General features: G+C 32.4%; 5 protein-coding genes across 6 annotated transcripts; 2 read left to right on the top strand and 3 right to left on the bottom strand.

Moving 5' to 3' along the window:
* Positions 1-125: 125 nt before the first annotated feature.
* On the bottom strand, positions 126-5,953 carry LOC111676790 (integrator complex subunit 3 homolog). Its single transcript, XM_023437768.2, has 9 exons — positions 5,441-5,953; positions 4,757-5,367; positions 3,544-4,177; positions 2,114-3,475; positions 1,896-2,053; positions 1,693-1,837; positions 1,206-1,331; positions 951-1,139; positions 126-551 (listed from the first exon to the last, which is right to left on the bottom strand). The coding sequence occupies exons 1-9, from the start codon at positions 5,534-5,536 to the stop codon at positions 483-485; spliced, it is 3,390 nt and encodes a 1,129-aa protein (XP_023293536.2). The 5' UTR covers positions 5,537-5,953; the 3' UTR covers positions 126-482.
* Positions 5,954-6,586: 633 nt separating this feature from the next.
* LOC111676798 (DNA-directed RNA polymerase II subunit RPB3) lies at positions 6,587-7,616 on the top strand. The gene has a single exon (XM_023437776.2). The coding sequence runs from the start codon at positions 6,713-6,715 to the stop codon at positions 7,538-7,540; it is 828 nt and encodes a 275-aa protein (XP_023293544.1). The 5' UTR covers positions 6,587-6,712; the 3' UTR covers positions 7,541-7,616.
* Positions 7,528-8,430, bottom strand: LOC111676799 (probable 28S ribosomal protein S23, mitochondrial). Its single transcript, XM_023437777.2, has 3 exons — positions 8,274-8,430; positions 8,053-8,217; positions 7,528-7,994 (listed from the first exon to the last, which is right to left on the bottom strand). Exons 1-3 carry the CDS (start codon positions 8,315-8,317, stop codon positions 7,613-7,615), a joined length of 591 nt encoding a protein of 196 aa, XP_023293545.2. The 5' UTR covers positions 8,318-8,430; the 3' UTR covers positions 7,528-7,612.
* A 48-nt stretch (positions 8,431-8,478) lies between these two features.
* LOC111676801 (probable DNA-directed RNA polymerases I and III subunit RPAC2) lies at positions 8,479-9,068 on the top strand. Its single transcript, XM_023437780.2, has 2 exons — positions 8,479-8,626; positions 8,689-9,068. Exons 1-2 carry the CDS (start codon positions 8,609-8,611, stop codon positions 8,992-8,994), a joined length of 324 nt encoding a protein of 107 aa, XP_023293548.1. The 5' UTR covers positions 8,479-8,608; the 3' UTR covers positions 8,995-9,068.
* LOC111676800 (dynactin subunit 6) lies at positions 8,941-9,883 on the bottom strand. 2 transcript variants are annotated; one of them, XM_023437778.2, is made up of 3 exons: positions 9,752-9,883; positions 9,234-9,693; positions 8,941-9,170 (listed from the first exon to the last, which is right to left on the bottom strand). In XM_023437778.2, exons 1-3 carry the CDS (start codon positions 9,769-9,771, stop codon positions 9,069-9,071), a joined length of 582 nt encoding a protein of 193 aa, XP_023293546.2. In that variant the 5' UTR covers positions 9,772-9,883; the 3' UTR covers positions 8,941-9,068. The 2 variants fall into 2 exon arrangements, with proteins under 2 accessions (XP_023293546.2, XP_023293547.2); XM_023437779.2 differs by having other exon boundaries at positions 9,234-9,690.
* Positions 9,884-11,193: the final 1,310 nt, after the last annotated feature.

Below are 11,193 nucleotides of genomic sequence, written 5' to 3'. Positions count from 1 at the left end.
GAAACCACCTTTGTATTGTAAATTCACTTTTTGATTACAACCACAAAATGGACAAAACAACGAACGAACAGTTTAAAAGACACATGACTTTTTGTTTATTTTTAAAATTTTTTGTTGTTTTACATTTTTTTAGTCTTTTATACACATATGTTTTATATCTTTTTTTTGCGTTTTTTTTGTTAGGGAGGGTAATTTTTTTTTAATAAATTTTGAAAATTTTTTATTTTTATTAAAAATAAAAAAATATAACGTGAATATTTCAACATTCAAAAACTCTACATTGGCATACTATTCTTATTAAATAAACTTTATATTTTTTTAAATTTTTTTTGTGTGGTTGTTTGGATTTTATCATTTTTTTTGTTATTTTTTTTTTCTTTTTTTTTTTGAAAATTTGATTAAGAAAAATCTTTATCATAATGTTCATCATCATTATCATCGGTATCATCAAGATAATATGGTGACGACGCTTGGTACTGCTGTCAGTCAGAATCATTAATAGTTTTTTTCCGTTTCTTAGCTTGTGAGATTTTCTTTTGGGACCAATCCTCCTAAAAAAATGAAATAAATTAATATTTGAAAAGATTTTAACAAATTTATTTGCAAAAAAATAAATCTTATTTTCTATATATTGTTCAATTTGTTTGCTTGTTTTTTTGTTTGTTGTTTTTTTATACTTTGTAAAATATCTAGATAGTAAGTATAATCTAATATTAAATAGTTTTTATAAATATAAATAATACTAGATGAGATGTTAATTGGAAAAAGAAAATCTTAAGCTTACATACAATTTGTTTATAATTACATTTTTGTTTATATAGTTAACATAAATTATAAATTAAAATTGTTTGTTTTCTGTTTTTCTTATAAAATTGACCAATAATAATTATTGCTTGATTTGTTTTGTGTTTATTTTATTTGTTCACTTTTCTTTTTTTCGATTTTCTCACCTCACTTGAATCCTCATCTGATGAGAATATTGTTTTTACTGGATCTGAATTTTTCTTACTATTAGAATTTGAATTACTTGAATCTTTTTTCGATGTTGGTTGTTTGCGTCCTCTGCTACTACCGCCACGACGGCCGACAGCCGTCGTTTCATCTTCCGCCGCCAAAGCAAATAAATCACTATATTGTTTCTGAAATGTAAGGCGGCATATTAAAAAAGTTTCATCGAATTTTTAAGTAATTATCTATTGAAGTACCTTTGTGCTTTCATTACTGTGTGTATAGGCGGTTTGCAGTGCTCTTTGCATAGTGTCATGTACATATAGACCAGTTCCAGTGCCATGACGGCAACTCCTTCTATAATGCTCTAAATGATTCAATACCTGCAAACAAGAAATATTTATTAAACCAAAAAAATCCTCTTTTTCTTAAAATATTTTAAATTTATATTCGACTAGCAAGTCTCTAGTTCAGTTCTAGGTCAGTTCTAGTTCAGTTCTAGTTTAGTTCTAGTTTAGTTCTAGTTCAGTTCTAGTTCAGTTCTAGTTCAGTTCTAGTTCAGTTCTAGTTCAGTTCTAGTTCAGTTCTAGTTCAGTTCTAGTTCAGTTCTAGTTCAGTTCTAGTTCAGTTCTAGTTCAGTTGTATTCGAATTGAGTGCTAGTTCAGTTCTAGTTTGACTTTTTAAAAATAATTTTTTCAAAATATCTATAAAACTATTACAAATATGTTCGTATTTCAAATTACCTGATCTGCAGATGGTGTACTATTCATAGCGGAACTTCCCTTAAGCGGCCTTTTTCTTTTATTTGGTGATGAACTTGGATATTTTGAGGTTAATAACGATGCAATAATTTCCGATAATTTTTCTTCGCTACGTTGACACCAAAATCTGAAATAGTAACAGTGTGATATAATAACCAAAAAATTTTAAATTAATGAAAAAATACCTTAGTGCAGACGTAACAAAAGGATCACCTCGTGATTTTGTTTCTCTACTCAAAAGCAGGCGTATTAGTTCATTAGTGGGTTCTTCATTTTTCAATAGAAGTAATAAATAGCCCAAGGCTTCGGGATGATTGGCAGATTCCAGTTCTGGAAGAATATCCTAATAAATCAAGAAAATTGTTGAGTAAACAATTCTGTTACTTTTAAATTTTCAACTCACTTGCAGACATTTTAAAGGCACATCGTGTGCCTGTACCAATTGCCATAGACATAATTGTTCATAAGTTTCATACACTAAACTATCACGTATACATTCAATAAGACCTTCTTGTTTGAACAGTGTCAATTTTCCTTGGGCCACATAATACATAAGATCACGCAAATTCTTTGCATCAATACACCTTAGAGTTATGCGTAACAAATCACTATTGTTGATAGCAATGGATTTGAATTCCCGATATATATCCGGCAATAGCCACAAGTAAATGGCTGTATTTTCTTTTTCCAATAGATCCAAGTCACGCGTTAAGCAATCGTCAATTTTTTCGTCCGTAGCATCACATATAAGACGATAAATGTTAGTTTTAAATTGTGCCGACTGTTGGGCATTTTTGCGTGTCTGTAATTTCACATAGACTTTCATAAAGTACAATAACAAATAACCGGTTTCGGGTATACGTTTACAGATCTCGGTGAGTAAGGATTGAAATGGTTTCTTACTTTTGTCTTCATTCTCGTAGAGAAATCGAAATAGACCAAATATGGGATAACTTATGCTTTTGGCCAGATTCTTTTCGTCTGTTTTACTTTCGGGAAAGATGTTTTGCAGTGGCAAAGTTTCGCGTAATATTAAATGCGTATTCGAGATCACATACTGAAGTTGTGCATCATCTAAAGCTGAAGCGGGTAATGAACGAAAATCTTCAAGAAATGCCTCCCAGGTAAATGAGTTACGCTTTGTAACGAATGTTTCGAATGTATCGCTTATTGAGGCGGGAAGTTCAACTTTTTCCGGTGTGGTTTTTTGTAGTTTAAGCAATTCCTTTAGAGGAACATCATCGTCATCATCTGTATTCTCTTCCTTTTTAATATCCTTACTTACGTCTTCTTCGTCTTCACTAAAGGCAGCATCGGTTTCCATATCATTACTTTCGGGAGGTATGATCGAAAGTTTATTATCTTCTTCGACGAGACTTATAATACTACCGCCGCCACCACCACCACCACCAACTCCTCCTCCACCACTGTCAATAATGCCACTACCATGTTCTAGCAAATCTACCGTTGTTGTATTATGAGGTTGATAATGATTTTGCAAGTGCTGCAGGTCATGCTGTTGGGCCTGTTGTGTGTTGGGTGGGCCACCAGTGAACATTAAAGCTCCTTGATGCATTGTACGCTGATCTGCTTCTTTTTTGAAAACCGGTGCTTGTATAACTGAGGAAGCTGGATACATAGGTGGTCCCACATTACCGCTGGGCGCTACTGGCGAAACAAATTCTCGGAAATTTTCACGTATCAACAAACGTAATTCTCGATCTAATTTCGGTGACTCAAATAAGGGTTGTATATTTGGAATGACCTTAAAAAAGTTGAAAATATCAGCTTAATTTGTATTTAATTGCTTTGAGTAACTAATAATTTTCTCACCTGTTTCTCTAAAATCTTATTCAGCGAATTGTATACCCCCATACGTATTTTATCCTCATGTTTCAAACAGAAATTCTTCATTATACGACACAAAAAATCCAATAATGTACTACTGACACTGGGATGATTACGTATCGAATGATACATCACCAATATACCCGGTTCAATGTTCATAATATTATCTTTCATTGGATCAAAGAATAGCCAATCGTAAAATAACGATAACTTGGCATTAGCCGACGCTATAGTATTTGTACATGATGATATCAACCAGCCGATAATAGCCCATCTTGGTATAATATCCGAACACAACATATCATTTGACGGATGTATGACATTGATAATGAAACGTATCAAATCCGAACGCAATGAATGTGATTCGGGAGTTGCGAAATATTTATCTTGAAACCAATCTTGATAACGTTTCTGATTGCCAAACTTTACCGATGAGGCGAGGAAATGAAGTTTACGCTCAACCTCGGGCGTTAGGCGACACTGCAGGAATCGGCGACTAGTACGTATTTGTAGCAGGTGCCAAATACCATTGAATGTGGGATGAAGACTTTTGGGATTATGTAAGATATCGCGCCACAATTGTTCGAATTCTGGTATGCGGGCAACATTTTGTAGTAAACTTTAAGTAAAAAGAAAAAAATTATATTTATTTTATGCGTTGATTGTACGATAAACTACAAGTTCAGTTCTAGGCCAGTTTTTTCTTCAATTATATTTCAATGTTATTTTAGTTCTAGTTTAGTTCGAGTTCTGATCTAGTTCAGTCCTATTTCAGATTAAGTTCAGTTCTAGTTCAGTTCTAGTTTAGTTCTAGTTCAGTTCTAGTTCAGTTCTAGTTCAGTTCTAGTTCAGTTCTAGTTCAGTTCTAGTTCAGTTCTAGTTCAGTTCTAGTTCAGTTCTAGTTCAGTTCTAGTTCAGTTCTAGTTCAGTTCTAGTTCAGTTCTAGTTCAGTTCTAGTTCAGTTCTAGTTCAGTTCTAGTTCAGTTCTAGTTCAGTTCTAGTTAAGTTCTAGTTCAGTTCTAGTTCAGTTGTAGATCAGTTCTAGTTCAGTCTTAATTCAGTTCTAGTTCAGTTCTACTTATAGAATACTATTTGTAACTAAAAATTTGGCACTAATTAGTCTACTCAAAGAATTTCATAACATTGAAACCATTTTTTTTACCAAAACAAAAATTAAAGAACCTTAAACCACACTTACCGCACAAAATCTCGTCCTAGTGGTATAATATCCAAAAAACGATCACGTATCAATGATATAACAAATTTTACTTCCTTATGTCGCAACGGTGTTAGTGCCGGACTAGCATGATCCTCTATGAGACGTACATAACTATACACAACCGTTTGTATGAGAAACGATTGTGACTCCAGCCATGGACGATATTCTATGAATATATCCAAAAGACTTTCAACTAAGAAAAGATTTTTCGGTGAAACATCACCGCCACCAGCTTGACGCAAACAATTCCATATGATGTTTTCCACATTGAGAACCTGATGTTTGACCAGTTCTCTTAGTACCCAAATAAGTTGACGTCGCGCCACATCGGTCAGTTTATTGTATTTTTCAGCCACCAACATGGTCATATTTGTTACAACCATATTCATACCATCACGCGCCACCAGTGTTAGATCGCGATAGCTTTTAAGCGCCATATTTGGATCGGATAGCATGATGTAAAGAAAACCAATGGAAATTTCTTCATGTTGTTTTTCTTTACACACTAGCTGGGAGAGTTTATCGTGCATATCCTTGTCATTAAGACCATTGATCTGTTGTTGCAAACTGATAAAGGCACGCTCAAAACGCTGCAAGTAGAAAAGTTTATAAAAATTAAACGTGTCATCTTTATAGGTCAAACAGAAAATTAAATCACCATACCTCTTCCAAATCATCTTTAACATCAACGGCAGTGCTTATGAATAATTTTGAAATATATTGTATTTTTTGTGTAGATTCCATTTGTTGTGGCTGCATTTAACCAGGGTTCCACGTTCCCGGCTTAACAAAAATACCCCCAAATCGCTGTATGCAATCTGTCCAATGACAAAATTGAGACTTCTCTGCGCTGCTACAAGAACACCCCAATCATACACACACTCAGCTCGCTACACGCACACACAAACTAAACACACAATCAAATGGAATTGTTAAGTGTGCAATGTTTACATTCACCTTTTCTTTAACAAATTTTATCTTTTTCCAACCAAAACCGTTAACTTTGCCAATAATAAAGCATGTTTTCAAGAGTTCATAAAATATTGAATAATATGTGTAATTGCTATTAAAGGCTCCCTTAAAATAAATGAAAATTTTTTGTGAAAATCGGAGTAAAAAACTCTCCTCAAGACTCAAAAAGAATTCACTTCGTTGTGCTGCTTCTTTTTAAGCAACAACTGCAATGAATTGATAAACACATACGTGTAGGTTGCCGTATTCTTTTTCTTTCAGGCATCAATTGAGTGGGGGAAAATTTATGTAATGTTGCCACTAGTTATGAAGGATTTTGGTTTGTGTAGAGATATATCTTCAACAGGTCATATGGTTCATACTTTTGTATTGGTCAAAAATTAATGTTAATATTTAAAAATGTTTACAAGTAATTTATGTGATAAACAAATAGTTAAAAAATACCATACCTTTCCTCCCAAAAATTCATAATAGTAAAACTTATATTTCCCTTATACATATAACATTCTGGTAACATTTATATATGAGATGTGATATAATTTTATAGCAGTACGGCAACAGTACACTATCAGAGAACTGAGCCAAACCCCTAAAATTAAACTATGACTAGCCGTCGACACATATTTATAGTTAACGCCACGAAAATATATTTTTCTTTAATTAGGCTTACAAATAGCCATAATTTCTTAAATTCCTTCTGTAATTTTGTTTAACTTCAGAAATTTTACAATTTCAATTTGAATATTTTTCAACTTAAACAAGTTTTCTTCTTACCGGCTAAATTGTGTTATTAAGCCGCCACTAACAATCTGAGAGTAACACGCCGTTGACTTTATTTGTTATTGCCTTTAGACTCTGTACAACGGTTGATTATTTGGCAATCGGTGTTTTCAGCATTTTATGTAGTCTTGTGAAATTGTGTAAAAACAAAAAATATATTAGGAAAAGTTTTAATTTACAAAAATGCCTTACGCTAATCAACCTTCCGTAACCATTACCGAATTAACGGATGACAATGTCAAATTTGTTCTAGAAGATACCGAGCTAAGCGTGGCCAATAGTTTACGGCGTGTTTTTATAGCTGAGACACCAACATTGGCCATCGATTGGGTACAGTTGGAAGCCAATTCAACAGTGTTGTCTGACGAATTTCTAGCGCACCGTATTGGATTAATACCTTTAATATCGGATGAAGTTGTTGAGCGCTTGCAGTATACCAGAGATTGTATTTGTTTGGATTTCTGCCCCGAGTGCAGTGTAGAGTTTACATTGGATGTTAAGTGTACCGAAGATCAGACGCGACATGTTACAACAGCCGATTTGAAATCAAGCAATCCAAAAGTTTTGCCCGTAACTTCCCGGCATCAAAATGACGAAGACAATGAGTATGGCGAGAGTACAGATGAAATTTTAATAATTAAATTGCGCAAAGGACAAGAATTGAAATTGCGTGCTTATGCGAAAAAAGGTTTTGGTAAAGAACACGCCAAATGGAATCCCACAGCAGGTGTTTGCTTCGAATATGACCCCGATAACTCTATGCGTCACACTTTGTATCCCAAACCCGATGAATGGCCTAAAAGTGAACATACCGAATTGGATGATGATCAGTATGAGGCTCCTTATAATTGGGAGGCCAAACCTAATAAATTTTTCTATAATGTAGAATCAGCTGGAGCTCTTAAGCCAGAAAATATAGTTATAATGGGTGTGCAAGTTTTAAAAAATAAGTTATCAAATCTACAAACTCAACTCAGTCATGAGAATCAAAATGATGCTTTAGCTGTTTAAGAAATAACAAACTTAATTATGTATTTTCACAAATAAACTACCTATTATTTTTCATTTTAATATAAAAAATCATTAATCTTTAAACAAATTTTGTATATCAATGCCTCCTATAGAGTTTTTGGTGTTTGATTTTTGTTTGTTAGTTTCGCGGTTTGTATTCTGGTTACTGGTAGCTTCTTTCGCTTGCTTGGCCTCATTAAAGGCTTCTGTTAAACTGGGCTTAGAGTCTTCTAAGCTTTCAGCTGACTCCAGTAATGCTTCTTGACTGTCGGCTTTCATTTGTTGCCTTTCTTGTTGCAGTAATTCCACAGAAGTTTCAAAAATTTTCTCTTCATCTAAAGCCCCTTGAGACTTTAAACCTTGATAGATTTTTATAAAGTGCTGACTTTGAGTTTCACGCTTTCTATCGAATAAATTTATCATTTCTTGCTGTTTCATAGTTTTGTGAAATTTTCTAAAAAGATAAAAATGTGTTAATTTTAGATAAACTTCGAACTTGCTAAATAACCTACGCTCTGGCTACATCCTCCTCGTAGAATATATTTCTAATTGGCAAATCTTTAGGAGCAGGTCTATCGAAACGTGGTTCTAGTTTAGGAGGAAAGGCTTCATATAAATCATACCAAATTGGTTTATCTTCCGGCTTCATGGCTCCCGAACGCAACAAACCAGTAACTCTAAGAAAGATATGTATGATTTTATTTCTGATAAAATATTGTGTTATTAAAGTTACCTGGTGAAAATGGTTCCAATTTTCTCCAATCTACTTTGAGCCATGATTTACAATAAAAATTTTATTTAAAATTACTAAAATTTTTCTAAAACTTGGAGTAGGTTACGAAATAACCTTATTTTTTTTTGTTTTACAGTAAAAGCTAGAGATGAGTGTTTTCATTTAACAGCTGTTTTTGTTAATGTTATCGATGATTAAATAATTGACACAATTTTTAGTACACAAAATCAAACATTTGCCATCTCTAATAAAAATAAAATATAAACAAAAGCACGTTGGCATTCATTACATTGGCAGAGAATTTTTTTTTTAGATATTTTCTTTAATTTAAAATTATGGGTGCTTTAGCTGAAGTAATTTTTTTTTTGTATTTTTTAAAGTTAAAGTGTAGTAAATAATAATTTTTTTTTTACAGGTTGCTGGTGATGAAAACAATGGTGAGGGTTCTCGTACATTTGTATTTCTAGATGAAGGCCACACACTGGGCAATGCTTTGAAAACTATTGTTAGTCGTTATCCTGATGTAGATTTTTGTGGCTATACTATACCACATCCTACTGAAAACAAACTACATTTTCGTATACAATCTAGTCAAGCTAGAGCTATTGATATTTTAAAACGTGGTTTGGAAGATTTGGAGAAAATATGCGATCACACCATTGAGACATTTGAAAGTGAAGTTAAAGTGTTTACTGAGAAAAATAAAGTTGCTGCTACATGAAAATAATTTACTTATAAATACTTTTTTTAATTAATCAAATTATTTTTTCAATGAGAGAATGTACTGCAAAATTATCACACAGCATTACGTGACTTCTTGGGATCGTGATTAGGTTTGCGCAAATGATGATAATTTGGTAAAACTTTGCGCAAGAAATCTATCTGCAAGGTTTGAGACTGAAACGAGAAGGGACAAAGTTGTTAAATTGGAAAACAACATCTTTTATTAAACAAACTCACAGCATGTTTATCTATAGCCTCACGCTGCATACATTCTCTGCCATAGATTACCGTATTCTCCGGCAATTGTTGTTTACACTGCAAGCGTACTCCGGCTCCTACTATGCAACCACTGCTGACACTAACTTCCGGACCCACATAACTTTTACATTCAAAAACATTCTTATCACCTATACGATTAGCTTCCACTGTACAACCTACTTCAAATACATTATTGGCTCCTATAGTTAAAGGCGGTGCTGGATCCCCAGCAACCGCCGAACTTTTGTCTCCCTCCGGCAAACGATATGCAACAGTAGCATATTCTTCTACTATACAATTTTCACCCAATATAATGGGTCCAGCTTCTGCTATAATACTGGCACTGGGATGTATGACACATCCTGGTGAGATGGTGATGTCACCACGCAATGTACTGTCTTCACAGACAATAGATTTGGTCATGATTTTTACACCACTGCTGTAAAGGGAATGTTTTAGTAAATGCTTTTTTATTTTCTATTGAGAAAAATATATACTCGCTGTCTATTGGTGGCATTTTTTAAAAAATTCTTAAAATTATTTACTTTTTTTTAGAAAATTCTGTTTTCTTATTTTTGTTTTGTTTAGAGATGTTAAATATAACGATAAATTGACAGGTGTGGTGTTATCGTTTTATAATCTCTAGTAGTAGGAGATGCCAGATGTATTATTCAATTGAGCGTTTTTAATATACTTTGAGGAGACATTACATCAATTTATTGGGAAATATAATAATGGATTTAATATATCAGAAAATACTACGACTATTTTATAAAAAAACTGATTTATTTGAAATAAAAATCTAAAATTTTAAACAAATAATTTTTAATTGATAGTTATCTCGCAGATAGAAGGTAAACTGCATAAACAAACAAAGTAAAATGGTAGTGAAGGTTTATTAATGCAAAATAAATTCACAAACAAATTTTGTTATTTAAAAATTTTCAAGGTTATTGAATTTTGCCAACCCTAAAAATATGCTGTGGTTTTTATTATCTTTTTCAAAAGTATGCTACTGTTAAAAAAAACATTGTCAATTTTTAAAAAAATTGTTTATTAAAATCTTAATGACGTCGCAGCACTTTATTTGAAAAATAAAACCTGCATTAAATGCAGGTTTTACTTTTTATTCTATTTTGTTAACAAAATAGAATAGAAGTATCTTACTAAAATTATTAAATTTTTACCTCAGAATTAATAAACAATGGTTGTTAAAATCTGTTTTTATATGGAAAAAGTGTGTAGTAAACTTTAATAATCGTTTTTGCAAAAGGCGGTAAGAAACTAAACAACAGCTGTGTTCCTTTACACCTGGTTCACACTAGGAAACTTTTGTTGAGAAACTTTTGATTTTCTGTGTGGGAGAAAGAGATGGTTGATATTTCTTTATCTCACACACAAAAATCAAAAGTTTCACAAAAAAAGTTTCCTAGTGTGAACTAGGGTTCTATAGTTGAAACGAAAAGTCGACTTTTCGACATTCGATTTTTTGCATTTAGTTAAAAGTCGATTTTTCGACTTTTTTCATTTAATTAAAAGTCGATTTTTCGGCTTTTAATATTTTATAAATAATCGACTTTTCAACTTTTGGACTTTTTCCGACTTTTTTCGACTTTTCGACTATTTTCGACTTTTTCCGACTTTTTGACTATTTTCGATTTTTTCCGACTATTTTCGACTTTTTACGACCAGAGTTAAAAATTTATAAAGTTGCCAGAAGCGTAAATTTATAATGTTGCCATTTAACATTATATTATTATTATTATTAATAAAAAAATTTTATTTATATTTTTTTATATTTGTTGCATTTTTTTGATTTTTTTCGACTTCTTTCTATTTTCGACTATTTTTGACTTTTTCCGAGTATTTTCGACTTTTTCCAATTTTTTTCGACTTCTTTCGACTTTTTCCGACTTTTTTCGACTTCTTTCGACTTTTT

Source organism: Lucilia cuprina, chromosome 2, assembly GCF_022045245.1.
Source record: "Lucilia cuprina isolate Lc7/37 chromosome 2, ASM2204524v1, whole genome shotgun sequence".
NCBI classification, from domain to species: domain Eukaryota; kingdom Metazoa; phylum Arthropoda; class Insecta; order Diptera; family Calliphoridae; genus Lucilia; species Lucilia cuprina.
Note: the sequence above shows the minus strand (reverse complement) of the source record. Positions and strands in the feature narration are given on the sequence as shown.